General features: G+C 44.9%; 1 protein-coding gene across 3 annotated transcripts; it reads right to left on the bottom strand.

The window, feature by feature from the left end:
* Positions 1-167: 167 nt before the first annotated feature.
* Positions 168-6,737, bottom strand: HMG20B (high mobility group 20B). Of its 3 annotated transcripts, none has more exons than XM_074204147.1 (10): positions 6,592-6,680; positions 6,104-6,180; positions 5,123-5,255; positions 4,814-5,017; positions 4,340-4,460; positions 4,154-4,200; positions 3,816-3,888; positions 1,692-1,907; positions 1,396-1,528; positions 168-1,046 (listed from the first exon to the last, which is right to left on the bottom strand). In XM_074204147.1, the coding sequence occupies exons 2-10, from the start codon at positions 6,139-6,141 to the stop codon at positions 1,034-1,036; spliced, it is 978 nt and encodes a 325-aa protein (XP_074060248.1). In that variant the 5' UTR covers positions 6,142-6,180; positions 6,592-6,680; the 3' UTR covers positions 168-1,033. The 3 variants fall into 3 exon arrangements, with proteins under 3 accessions (XP_074060248.1, XP_074060247.1, XP_074060249.1); XM_074204146.1 differs by having other exon boundaries at positions 5,123-5,267; XM_074204148.1 differs by lacking the exon at positions 5,123-5,255 and having other exon boundaries at positions 6,592-6,737.
* Positions 6,738-19,043: the final 12,306 nt, after the last annotated feature.

Below are 19,043 nucleotides of genomic sequence, written 5' to 3' on the forward strand. Positions count from 1 at the left end.
AACCTCATCCAAGGACATGTCAGTAAGGGTGGGGCGCAGGACACAGCCTAGAAAGAGCAGCCAGATATAGGACTGGAGGCACGATGACCAGCTATTGGTCCAGGCGAGTTCTTCCCTTTTGTCATCCCCTGCACCCCCACCAGACAAGACACTCATAAACAAACACATTTGAGCTGAGTTGATTTTTATTTTAAAGTTGAGTATTATGGCCACAGCTGCTGCTTCCAAGAAGGCTTGTGGGCTGAAGAGAGAAGCTGCCAGGCTCCCCACTCATGGAGAGACAGGGAAGGAATAGAGGGGAGGCCCAGCCTGGAAAGGGGGCAGGGAACACAGACAGGCAGGAGGGGGAAGTCCGAGGAAGGGGCCATGGGAAGCCACTAAAGTCTTCTGGAAACCCCAGGCTCAGGAGAAGCTCTGCCCCTTGCCTCCCCCAGTTCCCATTCTGGGAGGAAGGGGCTATCAGAATCAGTATAAGAGAGAGAAAGTGCAGGAGGGGGAGTCCAGAGATGGTACAGCTCCCACATGGTAAGGGGTGGTGTGGTGCTGGGTGGTACCTGTGTGTATCACAGACCTTACTAGTGTCCAGGTGCTCTAAGAGGGCTTATGGGTACCACCCATAACTGGACTGTGGGACTGACACATAGCACATGTTCGCTTGGTCCTGCTCCATGCAGGGAAAAGGAAAAAAGTTTAAAAGAGCTTAGAGATATCCCTGGAGATTGGTGGGGTGGGATATGAGCCCTGGAGGAGAGAGGAGGAGGCAGGAGGATCCAGAGGCTGGAGCTACCCCAGCCCCAGGAAGGCACAGACAGGACTCCCCAAAACCCATCAAGCACCTCCCCATCCCCTCTGCCCTGGGTCCTGACTCAGCTCCGGGACTGGGTAGGTCCTGGAGGGGGGACAGGGAGGCCCAAGGCTAAGCCCTGCCCACTGAGCCTGGAAAAATGGGAGCAAGGGGCGAGACTGGATTGTTGGGATTGATTCTTCCCCAGGATGGCTCTGGATCCACAGGGGCTCTTCTTCTGACCACTACTCATAAGTGTTCACTAAAGATGGACAGGAAGAAAAGGGCCCATCAGTAGGAAGGGAGAGGAGGAGCCCCACCCCCCCAGTCCTGCCAAGCCTCCACCCCATGATCTCACTGAGCCCCACCCATCAGGTTAGGCTTCTCAGAAGAGATTTGGGCCTTGGGAGAGAAGGAGCATCCCTTGGGTAGTTTCCTTAGTAGTTGGATAAGGCAGGTTCCAAGCATATTCCCTCTCTAGGTGGACCCCACCCAGCTAATCTGATCTGGATGCCCTCTCCCCATCACCCCAACAGACCCTGCCCAGGGGAATGGCCCCACTAAGATCCCCTACTGGGGGGTCAGTTGGTCCTACTCAGTTGGTCCCCTACCTGGCTATCCGAGACAGGATCTCCTTGATGCGCACGATGAGTTTCTCATGCTGCAGGGGGTCCCTCTCAATGGCCCCATGCAGCTTGGCCATATAGAAGTCCAGGGTGCTAAGTGTGGGGGTTTCCCCTGTGCCTGGTAAAGGGAAAAGGGAGAATGCCAGGGTCCTGGAGAAGATGTGTTCCCCACTCCCCACCCCTGGCTCCCCCATGGGTTCTTGGCAAGATTCTCCTCAAGAAAGGATTCTGGTTCTGGGACATGCCAGAAGGTCCAGCCCCCCAAAACCAGAGAGGCTCACCAGGCACAGGCAAGGAAGCAAAGCTGGCCGTGAGCGCCTGGCGGACAGCTCGAAGCTGCTGCTGCAGGGCCAGGGTCCGGCGCTCCTCCCTGGCCACTTCCTGTTCCAGCCGCTCCCGGGCATTGCTCATGCTCTGCGTGTGACGCTGCAGGACCGCGTTCTGCTCTTCAAAGGCCACATTCATCTTCCTCAGACGCCGGAGCTCTGCTTCCCTAGCTGGACCATGGGAAACCCTCTCAGAGTCTATAGGTCCCTGGCTAAAAGCCATCTCTTGGCCCAGCTAAGGATCCTCCAAGGTCCAGCTCCGGGTCTGCCTCCAGAGGGAAGCCACCCTCAACTCTCCTTGGACCCTGGGAATCTACCCTTCAGTCATCCAAGGCTGGAGCAACTTGGGACCTTTGAGTCCATGACCCTCAATTTACACGTGGAGCAAGATGTCAAAGAACTGACATGAACCCAGCAATGCAAGGTGGTGAAGCACCCACAGCTGTTCTTGCACCTCATCTTCAAACTCATCCAAGCCCAAGGGCATCCTGAACCCAACCAAAATGTAACTGGGAATGTTCAAGCAAAAATAGCTTATGGCCAAGACGATCCATTTCTATTTGAGTTTGACAGCACTACTGATAACCAGTGAGGTGATGAGACCTTAAGTGGCAGGCCAACAACCTGGCTGGTAAAGGTCGGAGGCCGGGTTTAAACCCCGGTCTCTCCTGAATCCTGGGCCAGCCCTCTTTCGGCACTGCTACAGAGAGGGACCACAGGCAACGTGACCATGGCTTTTTGGAAAAAGAGATAATCAAAGACTGCCCCGTGACTGATTTCATGAGTCCCAGGGACTCATGGACCCCCAGACTGCCTAGCCTCAGACAGTCAACAAGTATTTATACAGTAAAGAAGGGAAAAACAAACATGGCCCTGTCCTCAAGGAGCTTACAGTCTACTGGGGCACTAGCTCCTTCCCTTCCTATCCTGGAGTGAGCCCCTAATAAATGCTCTCTCCCTTATGCCCATTCATTCCAGGCTGTCTGAGTCCATAGCTAAGTCCCTCTTCCTCCCACCATGGCAAAGGCACCCCCTCCCTCTGAAAACCCATAGCTTACTTCAAGATTCAGCTCACCTCCTTCAAAAAACCTTTCCTGCTCCCCTCAGTTGTGAGGGCTTCCTCCCCCAATCAACGTATTCACCTATCTGTGAACTTGCTGATCCCCAGTAGGATGTAAGCTCCTTGAGGGCAGGGCTATTTGTATTCATTTTCCAGGGCTTGCCATTAGGTATTAAATAAATGTCTTTTGACTGACAAAGCCAAAACTTGAACCCAGGTCTTCTGACTGGAAGTCTGGTCCAGCCTCCTTTATAACCCAGCATGCAAAGCACTTCCCTCCTCACTCCCCTAAGGGAGGTAATTACAATAATTAATATTGCTGTCTTAGAGATGGGGAAACAGGTTCTGAGGAGTTAATGTGAGTGTCCTGGGACACAGATGATGGGATCAAGAGCTGGTCGATGCCCCAGGCCCAGGGAGTTTAAATGATTATTGGGCCAGGAAATGGTAATGGCAGGTGTGGGATTGGAACCCAGGCCTTCTCCACATCAACCAAGGACTGTCTCCTGTCCTGCACTGACCCTCACAACAAAGATTCTCCCCCCATCCCTCTGAGGTGCAATCAAATATTATCATTCTCATTTAGCAGATGGGAAAGCAGACTCAGCTCAGTAGTGACTGGTCCCACAGAGTATCAGTGACAAATCCAGGTCGCAGCCCAGGTCCTCTGACCTCAGGCTCCCGTCTCCTCTCTCGATTGGAGCGTGGGGTTGGGAAAACCGGATAATCACCGAGAGGCAGAGAATGAACCTTTGCCTGACCCCTTAGGCTCTTTCATTCTTGATTCTGGACAGTTACCTCCTGCCATCGGTGCCATCCCCATGCCCAGTCAGCTCTGAAACTTCAAGCCAGAGTCCTGGGATGGAACAGGGTCAAAGGGGGCAGTTCTGGCCAGGGTGGACACTCCAGGCCTGGCCCCTCCATTCTCTTCCTCCCAACAACATGTGCCTTTTGTCTGTCACCTTTCTTGTACCTCAAAGAGGCCAGGAGGAAGAGGGAGCCCATTGAGCATGCCTCACCTTTGTTCTGGTCCAAGAATTCCTCTGTAAAGATGGGGACATCAAAGGTGGAGAAGCCGTCAAAGTCCCTGCCCTGGAGGGTGACAGAGGAAGGCAGCATGACTAGGATGGCAGAGAAGAGCCCCAAGAGGCCCCTCCTGAGCTTTCTGACAGCACAGGGTTAGCACAGCTCAGCAGTGCCCTCTCCTGGTGCCCACATGGCAGGCCCTCCTCCCTCTCCTCCTCCCTTCAGTGAAGGAAGTTTGCAGCTCTCTTTCCAAATCTCCTCTGGCCCCAGAGCACCACTCCCCCCCTCCCAGTAAGGACAGCCCCCTCCCCAAGGATTCCCAGGACCCTACCTTGTGTCCATTCAGGAAGGTGTTCATGGCTGAAGCACCTGGATCCTCTATAAGGGGAAAGGAGAAGCAGGTGAGGGCCCTGGAGGGTGGGAAAAGGGATAAGGCCTATCCCAGGACCCCCTTGGGACCCCTGCCCCTAACACATGCCACACATCCTCATATCTGCACACACACACACGTCCCTACCTTTCTTGGCTTTCTTCTCTTGGAGTTTCTCCGCACACATCTTGTACGCCTCCGACTGCTGGTATTCACGGAGCTCCTTCATGTACTGCTGTTTCTCCCTCTCGGCCTCATCCAGGTAGCGCTAGGGACAGAGATGGGACCAAATGGGAAGGCTGCCCCTTAGAAGACCCCTGGCTGAGATTCACTAAGAGAGGAAGAGGAGGAGGAGGAGGAGGAGGAGGGGGTACTTAATGCAGAAGGAAATCTGGCTCTAGAATAAAAGGCCTGGGTGGGAGTCCTGCCTTGGCCTCCTGGGGCCTCGGTTTCCTCATCTATAAAATGAAGAGATTGTAGGAAGCAATCTGTTTTCTCCAGCACTAGATTTAGGATCCCAAGGCCTGAACAGAGAATGGCTAGAGAAACCTAGGGCCATGCCAGCAGGTCCAGAGGTTTCTGGGAAATGCTGATTCTAGGGAGGGGTCTCCGGGGTCCCACCTGCTTGTCTGTGGGTTGTAGCTTGCTCCACTCAGCCCCCAGCATCTTAGTGATCTCGGGGAAGGGCAGGTCTGGGTGCAAGGTGCGGATCTGCTCCCGCCGCTCGTTCAGGAAGCGGACATAACCAGTGACGGGGGCCTTTGGTCCATTGGGAAGAATCTTCTTCCTCTTTTTGCCCTTGGGCCAGCCTCGCTTCTTCACAGGCTAAGGAACACAGGCAGAGGAAAAAGGCGGGAGAGTGACCTCTGGGGAGAAGGCCAAAGGCAGGGAAAGCTCAGGGCCTGTCTCCTAGGAAGCCGAGGTACCCACCTCCTCTTCCGAGGGTCCTTTCTCCATACCACTGGCCCGAGGGACCTCCACTTTCTCCTGCTTCACGGGGGCCAGCCCTGCCAGGCTCCCCAGCTGCTGCGGCTGCTGTCCCGGGACCTTCCCGTTGCCTGGCCTGGAAACCAAGCTGTCTGTCCATCCATCAGGGCTCCAACAGAGCCTCCCCGCACCCACCATCCAGCCCCACCCCACCTTCACTTAGACAAAAAAATGAGGAGAGTGGGGAGAGAAGTCGAGGGCCAAGCCCAGCCAGGGCAGGGAGCAGCTGAGAACCCAGACTGTGAACCGGGCACTAAGACCTGGTGGACCAAGAGTGGCCAGGAAACCCTCCCACTCCAGGGGAGACAAGGGGGATGGCAGATGGATGGCAGATAATGGGGAGGGTCTCTGCTGGTGGTCTTGACAGAGGCCCTCACAGAGCAGAGCCTTCTGATCCTGGGGGAACATCCCACAAATCCGGCCACTTTAGGGGTATCACTCCACAAAGCCACCCATTTGAGGGGTGTCACTCCACAAAGTCACTCATTTGGGGGGTATCACTCCACAAAACCACTCATTTGGGGGTGTCACTCCACAAAGCCAGCCACTTTGGGGGGGTCACTCCACAAATCCAGCCACTTTGGAGTGTCACTCCATAAAGCCACCCATTTGGGGTGTCATTCCACAAGGTCACTCATTTTAGGGTGTCACTCCACAAAGCCACTCATTTGGGGGTGTCATTCCACAAAGCCACCCATTTGGGGTGTCACTCCACAAAGCCACTCATTTGGGGGGTCACTCCACAAAGCCACCCATTTGAGGGGTGTCATTCCACAAAGCCACCCATTTGGGGGTGTCACTCCACAAAGCCGGCCACTTTGGGGCGTCACTCCACAAAGCCACCCATTTGGGATGTCACTCCACAAAGCCGGCCACTTTGGGGGGTCACTGCACAAAGCCTCCCACTCGCGGGGTGCCACTCACAGGAAGCCCGGGGCTAGCTGCTTGGGGCTCTGGGCCATGGCCGGCAGCCCTCTCCGGCCGGGGGACCCTCGGCGGACCTGGAAGACAAGAAGGCCGGCGGGTGGGGCGGGGAGGGGGCGCCTCGGGGGCGGGGCCCGCAGTGACCAGTAAAAGCGCCTGGAGAGCCACAGGAGCGTCTGGGGGCGGGGCTTGGGGCGGGGCGACGAAGCTCCCCGCGGTGGGGGAGGGGAGGGGCCGGATCCCCCGGGGCGCGGGGGGCACGCCGCTGCTCCTGGGGGCCCCCGGGATCCCCTCCGAGCCCAGGGCGGCGGGGGGAGGGGAGGGCCCCGGCGGCTCCCTTTGTTGGGGGGATCGCCTCCTCCCCACCCAGCGAGGGGACCCCGCCCGCCTCCCTGGCCCCCCAGCTCCCCAGCCCCAATCGCTTCACCCCCGAGCGCCCCCGGGGCCACGATCGCCCCCCGAGCCCCGGGGCCCGCGGCAGAGCTCACCTCCTGAGCAAACTTTCTTGGATCTTGGGGTTCGGACTCTCAACCGCCCTTGGCCCCGCCCCCGGCCCCGCCTCTCCCGGGTCCGGCTCCGGGGCCCCGCCCCCAGCTCGCGCTCCCGGGCTAATGAGCGGGGCCTCGGGCGCGGGGATTGGCCGCGGCCTCGGCGCGGGGCCGGCCCGCGTCCATGGCAGCCGGGAAGCGGCCGCGGGATTGGCCGCCGCAGGGCGGGGGCGGGAGGGGGCGGGGCGGCGTCAGGAAGAGCGCGTCAAGTTCGGCTGCGCCGGAGCAGGTTGGCACCAATCAGAGGAGAGCGCTCCCGGGGGCGGGACTTCGGGAAGGCCCGGAGGCCGCCCCGCAGCCGCGGGCCGCTCCCGTCCAGTCCTCGGGAGGCCGCGTAACGGGGCCTGGAGCGCCCGGGGGCGCGAGCGGGGGCCGCCCCGGGAGCCCCGGCATGCCGGCGCTCGGAGTCTCTTGTTCTAATGACCCGGCGCTCCAGTCCTGCCCAGCCCGGGAGGCCAAGGCCGGAACCCGGGCTGGGGGCTGGGCCTGGAGCCCCGCATCTGCCTTTCGGGAGGCAGCCGCAGGCTCACCCGCCCCGCTTGAATGAGGCTTCCGACCCTTCCTAAGGCCCCTGCACGGGGGCGGCTGGGCGCGACGGAGCGCCAGCCCTGGGCTCAGGAGGACCTGAGTGCCAGTGCCACCTCAGACACTTAATAATTTGGATTTTTTTTTTTACTATTTTAAAAGATTTTATTTATTTTGAGTCTTACAATTTCCCCCCCACCCCCCACAGCAGGCAGTTTGTCAGTCTTTACTTGTTTGCATGGTATGCATTGATCTAAATTGAATGTGATGAGAGAGAAATCATATCCTTAAGGAAAAACATAAAGTATAAGAGATAACAAGATCAGACAATGACATAGCAATTTTTTCCTAAATTAAAGTTAATAGACCTTGGTCAGACACTTAATTACCTAGCAGTGGGGCGGCTAGGTGGCCAGTGGATGGAGCACCGGCCCTGGAGTCAGGAGTACCTGAGTTCAAATCCAGCCTCAGACACTTAATGATCACCTAGCTGTGTGGCCTTGGGCAAGCCACTTAACCCTGTTTGCCTTGCAAAAAGAAAAAGTCCCTTTCACCCGTAGACACTATCTTGCCCTCAAGGAATTCTGGGGGTGACAACAGGACCAGAGATCTATAAATGCAGTGTATATATATACAAAATAGAAGCACAGGGGTTTGAAAGAGCAAGAACTACTGGGGAAATAGAGCTTTGAAGAGAACCAGAGGTTCCAAGAGGCGCGCAAGCAAAATCAATAGTTGATAAACATTCATTAAGCAAGCTCCTGCTATGTGCTGAACCCAGATACAAAGACAGTCCCTGCTCTCAAGAAGCTTACAAACCAAAGAAAGACAATACACAAAAGGAAGCTTGAGAGGGAGGGAGGGAGAGGGAAATAGCAAAGACGGAGACTTCTAAAGAAATCCAACCTGGGGAATGGGGAAAAGTGGGGACGACTATGGTGAGTTCCCAGAAGACCATGGCCCTGTTGTTCACTCAGAGGGTCCAATCAAAGGGACAGAGAGTACCAATGAGATTGAGTATTCAGCAGATTCAGTCTTACAGGAGAGTGAGATCTCCCATTTTGAACATGAGTTGAAGGGGACATATTATAGAAATGTCCAGGAGGAATCAACAAAATTTGGTTATTCATTGGATAGAGGAAGAGGGTGAATGAGTGATAGCAGAGTGTTGCTGGGATGATGGGGAGAAATGGTGACACATTAACACATTAAGGAAATTAGAAAGAGAGGTAGGTTTAGGGTGACAGATTGTGAATCCTGTTTTGGATATGTTGAATCTGAGATGCCTATGGGTCACTCCAAAACGTTGGAAATTCAAACCGAATAGAAGTCAGGGAGAGGGAGATGAGAGCTAGATATATAGATTTGAGGGTCACCCTTGTATAGATAGGTAAACCCATAGGGGATAATGAGATGATTTTGAGAGTATAGAAAATGAAGAGGAGAGGATCTAAAACAGATCCCAACCTTAGGGAGTACCTGCTTGGCAGAGAGCTGATGAACTTGCAAAGAGGACTGAGAAAGATCAAACTGGTGGAGAAACATGAGACAGCAATGTTATGAAAACCCAGAGAAAAGAGGAATTTTTAAACTTTGCAAAAAGGTCAAGGATAGGATCTAAGCAAAAGTCATAGGATTTTGTAATACATAACTCATTGGGGCTGCTAGGTGGCGCAGTGGATAAAGCACAGGCCCTGGAGTCAGGAGTACCTGGGTTCAAATGCGGTCTCAGACACTTAATAATTACCTAGCTGTGTGGCCTTGGGCAAGCCACTTAACCCTGTTTGCCTTACAAAAACCTAAAAAAAAAAAGAATACATAACTCATTGATGGTCTTGCAAAGAGCAGTGTAATAGAAGGATAAATAAGAGATAGGAAAAGTGGAGTCTAGAAGTGCAAGCAGTATTTTTTCAGTTTAAATCGCAAAAAGGATGGGAAAGATGGCAGATCTGGAAAGCAAGCCTTAGCCACGGCCTCCTGGATCCCAGGAATTCTTGCCATATCATCTCTGTTGTGATTTCTTGAAACTAAATGAAGGAGCTGAGGAGAGGGATGATATGGAACCTCATTGGAATGCTATCTGCAACAGTCAATCCTTTCCCATTAACTGTGTGACTTAATCACCCATCTTCAGTGACAGTGAGGGCAGGGGCTGTTTTTTTTTGTCTCGTTTTGCCTCTCCAGCTCATAGCATACTGGCTGGCACATAGTCGACACTTTTAAAATATTTTTTGATTGAAATGAGAATTGATTGAACTAATGCTAAGGTACAAAAAATGTTTTCCTCCTCCCCAGGAGGTGCCAGTTGGAACATCCACACCCTTCATCAGATGTTGGGATAAGAGAGAGTCCCTATTTCTCAGTTTGCTGAGAGGGTCCCCCAATCAAAACTCCTAAACCTGAAATGAAATGATTCAAGATTAAATTTAGTTTTGCCATTTTTTACTCATTGGCCCTCTGAAACCCAACAAAGCAATCTAATCTTTCTATTTCTCAGTTCCTCAAATACTAACAGTCAGCTGTTGTAAGTCTCCCAAGTTTCCTTCAGAGTAAACTTCCCTAGTTCCTTTTATAGACTTATATGATATGACCATCATCCTTGTCACACTCCTCTGGTATCTCTCTAGTTTCGCTTTAAAATAGTGAATCTAATTGAACACCAAATTCCATATTTGGTCTTGTTATAAATGGTTCGTGAATACTTAGTCCAGAGTGATTAAAATAGTTTTATTAAGGTATCTTAATAAAAAATAGCACACCTCTCTCAAGATGGGGTGGGGGGGAATCCCAGGAATGGAAAGTCTTTCATGCAGTTTGAAAGGCTTTGTTCCTGCCTCTTCATGCCAATCATAGGCTGGGGTCACAATCCAATTGATATATTGGTCCCCATATATTTTCCTCCCCCTGGTCATTATACTAATGAGCAAGAATAGCTACTTCCAAGAGAGTGTGCAAAGGAGAAAGTCAAGACCCTAGGTTAATTTAAAATAGATGGGGCACACCACACCTAATCTCAGTTTTTGATCAGATTGAGGCTAAATCTTTTGACTTTAACTCAGTATCTACCCATAGGCAGACCCTAGTCCTTGTAATGTAAACTAACAATCCTTCACATTCTTAAGGAACCCAAACACACATATTCCTCACAGTGTGATCAAGGAATATGAATTCCTGAGTGCCACCTGTGATCAAATTAGTTTTTAACAAATGCTTTAACTCACTCTTGATGAGCTTGTAGTACACTAAGGCTCCCAAAGCTTTTATTTTTGGTTTTTTTTGTAATTTTTTTATATTAAATTTAAATGCAAAATGAGAAAAGAAAAGAATTGCCATGTACACAGTAGACCATAAGAGAGGATTCAATATAAATAAATTTCCATTTCAAGAAAACTTATATAATAAAAATACTTCTCATTGTTTTTCAAGCTGTTTAGCTTTTCTTTGCTCTCTTATGGTTTTCTTTTGTTCACTACTGTGCACTTTTTTTTTACTTTAATTCTTTTCCTCTCCTTCCCTCCACCATCCTAAAGAAGATTTCAATTCAGTGTGGATATAGATATCGATATCGATATTCACATATGTGTATACATATGCATTAATATATATAGATTTCTATAAACATTAATATATATTCATACACATATATGTAAAATGATATGCATATATACACATATATATTCATACACATATATATGTAAAACTTTACTACGCTCATTTTCTATCTGTTTCTCTGAAAATGGACATCTTCCTTATATTAATCCAAGTCTTTCCATGTTTTTCTAAACCCTCTTCTCCTGGGGGGCAGCTAGGTGGTGCAGTGCATAGAACACTGACCCTGGAGAATCTGAGTTCAAATACAGCCTCAGACACTTAATAATTACCTAGCTGTGTGACCTTGGGCAAGCCACTTAACCCCATTGCCTTGCAAAACAACAACCAAAAAAACCCTCTTCTCCTACTCCACAATAATATTCTAAGGAATTCCTATCTGAGAGACTGTCTTTGAAAGTCCCCCCCCATACACACACACACACACACACACACACACACACACACAAACACAGTTTTCTGTATTACTTCTATTCTTGGCTACATAGGTTTTTATTTATACAAGAAAATTTTAATCTGAAATAATTAAAATTGGGGCAGCTAGGTGGCGCAGTGGATAAAGCACTGGCCCTGGAGTCAGGAGTACCTGGGTTCAAATCCGGTATCAGATTCTTAATAATTACCTAGCTGTGTGGCCTTGGGCAAGCCACTTAACCCCATTTGCCTTGCAAAAACCTAAAAAAAAAATAATTAAAATTATCCTTTTTATACTTCAATAATTCTCTTGCCTTTATAGTATAGTTTAAGGTCTGATACTGCTAAATCTATTTCCTTTATATCTTTTCCCCTTGGTTTCTTTAAAGTTCCTGACTTTTTGTGCTTCCAAATGAATTTTATTATTTTTATAATTTTGTAAAATAATTTTTGTAACTTAATTGAATGACATTTAATAAATAGATTAGTTATGTAAAGTTGCATTTTTAAAATTATATTAGCTTTACCTACTACCCAGAAAAATAAATATTACTTCAATTATTTATAACTGAATTTATTTGTATGTTTATTTATATGTTTATGTTCTTATAGTTCCTGTATCTGCTCAGATATTTTATACCATCTAGTTATTTTAAATGGTCTAAAACAATATTAAATAATATTGCTGACATATAATGTAGTTTATTTTTTCCTTATGTATAGTTTATTGATTCTCATTTTCTACTTTTTATTTAGCATTTTATTTGTCCCTGGTTACATGTAAAAACAAATTTTAATATTCATTTTTAAAACTTCTAGTTCCAAATTCTCTCTCTCTTCTTTCCCCCTCATTCCCCCCTCATTGAGAAACCAAGCAATTTTATATAGGTATAAGGTAGCACATCAGAAATATTTTAATTTACATTTCTCTAATCAATAGTGACAAGTTTTTTTAATAAGATTATAGATAATATTGACAACCTCATCTAAAAATTGATCATATCTTTTGATCATTTATCAGTTGAGAAATCACTCTTATTTTTTGTACATTTGGCTCAGTTCTCTATGTTTGAGAAATTAGACCTTTAGCAAAGAAACTTGTTTCAATTTTTTTCCAGTTATATTGCTAACTGTATTTCCCACCATCTTATTCCCCCCACTCCTATTTATTCAATTCTCTGTCTTCTTTCACCCTATGTAAACAGTAGTTGATCATAAATCAGTCAGTTCTAAGAAACAGGTTAGTACTATTCAGAAGAGACTGGCAATGACTTCTGTTGCCCTCGGCTGATCCTATGAGAGTCCCCAGTGATAGGATTCAAATAAATTAACAGTAAGTTCTTTGCCCTAATGATTGTTTTAAGTATACAAAAAGATATACCAAAAGGTGGTTTAATATTTCATGTATTTAATACTCAAATAAGAATAATAAAGAAGATACACAAAACCAGGTTATGTTATATTACTCTCAGTAAGCAAATGTATCCTTATGGAGCAAAGCAGCCACAGCAGCCACTGTGGGAATGCATGCAGAACCAAAATCCATTCTACCTATCCTCCTTTTTTCTTCCATGGCTTCTGAAATGAGCCATAAGACAATCCTTTAAATCTATATTTCTACTGGTTCATTGTGTCCCAACTTCATATTGATTTCACCATTTAGGGAACACCACCACACTCATAATATCTGGGGAAAATTTTGGGTGTAACACAAAGTAGAAATGAATGACAGCTTGTCACTCCCTGGTTGTTTGTACTTTTTTCTTTACATTATATGTTTGTTTACTGAAATAACAAAAACAAGGAAATTTAAACAATATTTCATCAAAGATATAATGATTTAGGAAATGAATAAATATTACAAGCATAGTTCAATTTGTTTTCATCTATGGATGGAATGACCATAGAAAATGCTATTGCTCAAAAGACCATTAAAAAGAATAATGTAAATTTGTGATTTCCACATTGGAAATTGGGCAGATGCCCACTTTAGAGAGAACCCTGATTACAAGTGCCATTTTCACAACCAGTTCACCAAATTCAGCATAAAATTAGGTATCAGTTCTGCCAAACCCATACAAACTAATTGAATCCACCACTGGGAGTCCCCAAATCCAGACATGTCCTTCGATTATGAAGGACCCCTTAATTTTATTTTTTAAGATATTTTCCCTTTATATTCAACTTTCACCTGTGCCATGTCTGTATATACTCCTTCTAACTGCTTAATAAATGAGAAGGTTCATGAGTTATCAGTATAATTTTCTACTGCAGGAATATAAGCAGTTCAACATCATTAAGGCCTTTATGATTTCCCTTTCCTATTTACCTTTTTATGCCTTACTTGAATCTCATATTGACCTTCATGTGAGATCTTTTCATCAGGAAAGATGAAAGTTCCCTATTTCACTGAATGTCCATCTTTTCCCCTAAAAGAGTAGACTCGGTTTTGCAGGGTAGTTGATTCATGATTGTAACCCAAATTTCTTTGTCTTCCAGAATATCATATATAATATTCTTTAATGTAGAAACTGCTAAATCTTGGGTTATCCTGACTGTGACTCCAAGATGATTGAATTATTTTTTCTGACTGCTTACAATATTTTCTCCTTGACCTGGGATCTCTGAAATTTGTCTATAATATTCCTGACAGTTTTCATTTTGGGGATCTTTTTCAGAAGGTCATGGGTAGATTCTTTCAATTTCTACTTTACCCTTTGCTTCTAGACTATCAGGGAAATAATCTTTGAGAATTTCTTGGGAGATGAATTTTTAGGTTCTTTTTTTGATCATGGCTTTCAAGTAGTCCAATATAATTATATTATCTCTTCTGTATCTATTTTCCAAGTCAGTTGCTTTTCCAATGATATATTTCACATTGTCTTTCAGTTTTTCATTGTTTGGGGCTTGTTTTATCGTTTCTTGACCTCTCATTAAGTCATTAGCTTCCATTTGCTCAATTCTAGATTTTAAGGAATTATTTTCTTCAATAAGCTTTATATCTCCTTTTCCATTCGACCAATTCTACTTTTTTCAGAGTTTTTCCCCTTCAGTGAATTTTTGTGCTTCTTTTTAATTTGGCAAATTCTGCTTTTTAAGACATTTTTTTCTTCATTGGCTTTTTTGTACCTCTTTTTCCATTTGACCTAGTCTGGTTTTAAGATGTATTTCATCAGTATTTTTTTGTTGACTTGTTTTTCATGATTTTGTTGCATCACTCTCATTTCTCTTCTTAATTTTTCCTCTACCTCTCTTACTTGATTTTCAAAATCCTTTTTGAGCTCTTCCATGGATTGAGACCAATTCATATTTTTCTCGGAGACTTTGGATGTAGGAGCTTTGATTTTGTTATCTTTTTTGGAATGTTTTGATCCTCCTTATCACCACAATAATTTTCTATGGTCAGATTTTTTTTCCTGCTGCTTTGTCACTTCCTCAGTCTATGACTTGATTTTAACTCTGTTAAGGTAGGACTCAGCTTCCAGGGTGGAGGGCTCAATAATCCAAGCTTCTAGGATTTTTTGCAGCTGTTTTCAGGGACACTTCTAGGGATCTGCAAATTTTCAGTTCTTCCAAAGTGGTGTGATCTACTCTTCTGGTCTGTGCACTGGCCTGTGAATGACCACAAGTACCTAGTTCTGCTCTGGAATTGTGAGGAGAGTCCTCCTGCAGCCACAAGCTCTGTTGTGTTATTGTTTCTCCTCTTCCTTGGACTGTGTCCCAAATCTGAGTATGGGGAAAAACAATAGAGTCCCACCTCAGTGATAGCAAAGAGACCCCTGTAATCTCCTTCTAAGCCCTTGCCATCTGGGGTCAAGAGTTTTGGAAACAGATGATACAATAGCTCTAAGACCTTTTGGAGCCAAGTCTGCACTGCTTGAGACCTGCACTGGACTGTGTTCCATCTTCACCCTGGTGTGACAGGTTATCTGCTGACCTTCCAAGTTGTCTCTGGCCTGAGAGGTCTGGAAACCACCACTGCTGCCACTGATTCAATCTCCCAGCTGCCTCGTCCTAGATTGCTAAAACCAGTTTGGGTTGTCATGGTCTTCACTGCTCCGGTCTCCTCTCTCACCCTGATGCAAAAGATTTTTCCTGCCAATCTTTTAAGTTGTCTTGACCTGGAAAATTGTCTTATTCTGTCTTTCTATGGGCTATTCCACTCTAGAGTTTGTTTAGAGTTATTATTTAGAGGTATTTGGAGTGGTTTAGGGGAGAACTCCACAAAGTCCCTGCCTTTACTCCACCTTCTTGGCTGGACCCTGAAATCACAACTTCTGTATTTTTCTATTTTTCAACTTTGGATTAAATCTATTTTAAGTTTATCCTTTTCAAATGAGACAATTTTTTAGTTGTTGAGTTACTTTTCATTTATTCACAACTCTTCATGATGCCATTTGGGGTTTTCTTAAAAAAAAAGACACAAGAATGATTTGCCATTTCCTTCTCTAGTTCCTTTTACTAATAAAGAAACTAATAAAGAAGCAGGGTTAGAGTGACCTGCCCAGGGTTACACAGCTATAACTATCTGATGTCAGACAAGCTCAGAAAGATAAGTTTTCATGATTCCAAGCCCAGCACTTGATCCACTGCACCACCAAGCTGTCAGTTTTTTTAGACCCAAGTGGAAAATTTTATATTTATCTCAAATCAACTTATTAGATTCAGCCTGTCATAATCTCTGGCAATATTGAGGGTCTTCCAAAATCTGAGCTATCCCTTCCAGTTTTAGTTCATTTACAGATTTAACAAGTCATTTATTTGAAAAAAAAAGTTAAACAGTACAAGACAAGGCAGAGATCCCTGGAGTGGGCCATTAGTCTTCTCAGCTGACTTTTCTTCTTTGGGTTAGAAGTCCTGACAGATTCCAAAGCCACCTAATTATATTATTGCCTAGTGCTATCATTAAAATCTAGACATATTTTATCTGCAGTATTCCCCTGATCTACGAGTCTAACAATGCTGTCAAAAAAGGAAATGAGATTAGAATGGCAAGGATCTATTTTTGATGAAATCACAGGGGTCCTTTGTGATCACAACTTGTTTTTCCTAAATGTTCCAAATCATCCTTTTGAGAATATATTTTTGAATGTTGCCAGGAATCAAAGTCAAGGTCACTGACCTATAGTTTGCAGACTCCACTCTTTTCCCTTCTTTGAAAAGCAGGGCATTTATTCTCCTCTCCTATGGCATCTCTCCATTTCTCTTGGTACCTGTTATAGCTCATCTGGGTCTGCTGATTTCATCAAGATTAATTAAGCTTTTCCTTTACCTTAATAATATAAAATACAGATCAAATGCTAACTCCTGCAGGGGTTCTTTCTTGATTCCTCCTATCCCCCCACCCCTTGTTACCTCTCTCCCACTTCCCCTGAAATGACTTCTGATTCACTCCACACATATTTTGTGTATATCTATGTATATACACGTTCTCTTTACATATATTTTTATGTACAATTGTTTCTCCCATAAGAATATAAGCCTCTTGAGGCAAGACAATTTCATTTTTGTCTTTATAATCCCATCACCTATCATAGTAGGGATTCTTTGTTTGTCTGACTTTTGGGGTTTTTTTTTTTCTTGTTTTGTGTTTTGCAAAGCAGTGGGGTTAAGGGACTTGCCCAAGGTCGTGCAGCTAAGTAATTATTAAGTATCTGAGGCCAAATTCCAACTCAGGTACTCCTGACCCCAGGGCAAGTGCTCTATCCACTTCACCACCTAGCAGTTCCCATAGTAGGAATTTAATAAATGCTGATTGAATTTATTCAAATCTCTTTACTTGTCTTGTCTATTGCTTTAGGGCCTATTCTTGCTGTTCAGTTGTTTGGTCCTGTATGACTCTACAAGATCCCAATGACTTTGTTCATGGGTTTTTTTTTTTAGCAAAGATCCAGGAATGTGTTGAATGCAGCTGATTATGAACTGACCTGACTTGTAGAGCTACAATTGCCTGAGGACAATCAAAATCAATTTAAAAAAACAAGGAGCCCCTGTTATGACCAGATGTTACCACTCCCTAGATTCCCCCAGTTTTCTCTATGGATTTTCTGTGGGTATGCAAAACAACTTACATAACAACTTCCCAAGGTTGTTGCTCTCATGAGACTCTCTCCCTGTTGAAATATATTTAATACTGGCCCTCTCTGATTCTCTTGCATAATTCAATTCTATGGTACTATGAGGTGGCCCCAAATTACAATTTCCTTATCTCCATTAAAGATCCTAGAAGTTGTTTTTGTTTTTGTTTTTGTTTTTGCTACTTTGATAGTACTCTCCACCTTAGGTTGAGATGTCTGATGTCAGAAGTGGGATTTGAAGACTTTCCAAACTCATATATCTAGTACCCTCTTATATTTCAGCACAGATTCAACTCATTAGTTTAGCTTAAATAAGTCAGTCTCTCAAATTTCTTGAATTCTCTTTTCTATTGAATTCCTGATCCACAAGCAATTTTGGTTCCACTTGGATAAGTCTCTCTGAAAATGGGACAGCAGCTGAATTTGTAATCGTGGACCCAAATGTCACCATTCCTACAGGTTCCTCTTAAAGAATGACTTTGTACAAAATGAGAATAAATATTAAATTAAAAAAATAGTGAATTGGCTTTAAAAAAAAATGACTGCCAAGCACATAATTTGTATTTTTTTCTCTCTCTGTGGAGTCTCATTTGTGTTAAGTTTCCTATATGTCTTTTTGTCTGTCTATGTCTGTGTTCATAAGTAAAAAGTAGACTGGATTTTTTTACTGGAATCCAGCAGCAAAAAATGGCACTAAGATAATTTGAGATAAGCATTTGATGGCTTTTTCCTCCAGATGTTCCCTTTCCCCTCCCCAAACAATTAATTTGAATAGATCCCTTCTCTTTAATAATGTTACTTACTGAGTTATACAATCTCCCTGTCAGGAAAAGCAGAATTGTCAGAAAAGTCATTTTTACAGAGAGGCAGGGAGACAGCGACTTCAGTTGGATTTTTTTTAATCTACTTTTTAAGTATTTGTTTCTAACTAAATAAAACTTTAATTGGGAATTGATTTTGAATGTTAGAAATTGTAAATCCAGGTTTAATTGAACCCCATATTTAAGGCTTGTAGATTGTTGGGAGCCAGGGGTCTCTAAGCTGTTTGACACAGTCACGGCAAGAAGACTCAGGGCAGTCACACTGCCTGATGGAACAACATTTCCTTCTTCAAAATATATAGGGATTCCTATATAGGTATATAGGTATACAAATATATCAAATATAACAAATATATCAAAATATATAGGTATACCCATATTTATAGGTCTATTATTGATTGCAAAATGTACTTATCCTAATAGTGCAATGACTATAAAGGAAGGATTTCAGAGAAATTCCTTGAATAAAACAGATTGTGAACTCTGTCCAAATTCAACAGGACTGCCTCTCCCTGAGACATACAAAAGGCTTCAGCATGATGAAATCTTTGGAAGATACAGCACTGGGAGTTCCAGGGAGATGTCAGAATATATACAGGGAAACCAGATACAAGATAGGTCAGATAGAATTCCAGGGAAATTAACAGTTTTGCCCCCCTTATCATATACAGGAATATATGATAAAGATGGTGAGAGAATAGTTAGTATAGGTAACCAATATGTGAACTCTAACAGCCTTAGTTTATTTGGCAAAGAATAAAAAGTCATAGAAACCGTAGCATCTACCAACAAGGGCTGAAAGGAAAATTAGTTATTGAAGGAGTCAACGGACAGGTGGACAAGCATAGCTACCCTCACTATAGGTTGTTAGGGGAGCATATCAAAAACATTACATATGCGGTACAAAAACACAGAAGCATTCCATTAAACAAATTATATCAAAGAT

The sequence above is a fragment of the Macrotis lagotis genome, chromosome X (assembly GCF_037893015.1).
Source record: "Macrotis lagotis isolate mMagLag1 chromosome X, bilby.v1.9.chrom.fasta, whole genome shotgun sequence".
Classification (NCBI taxonomy): Eukaryota; Metazoa; Chordata; class Mammalia; order Peramelemorphia; family Peramelidae; genus Macrotis; species Macrotis lagotis.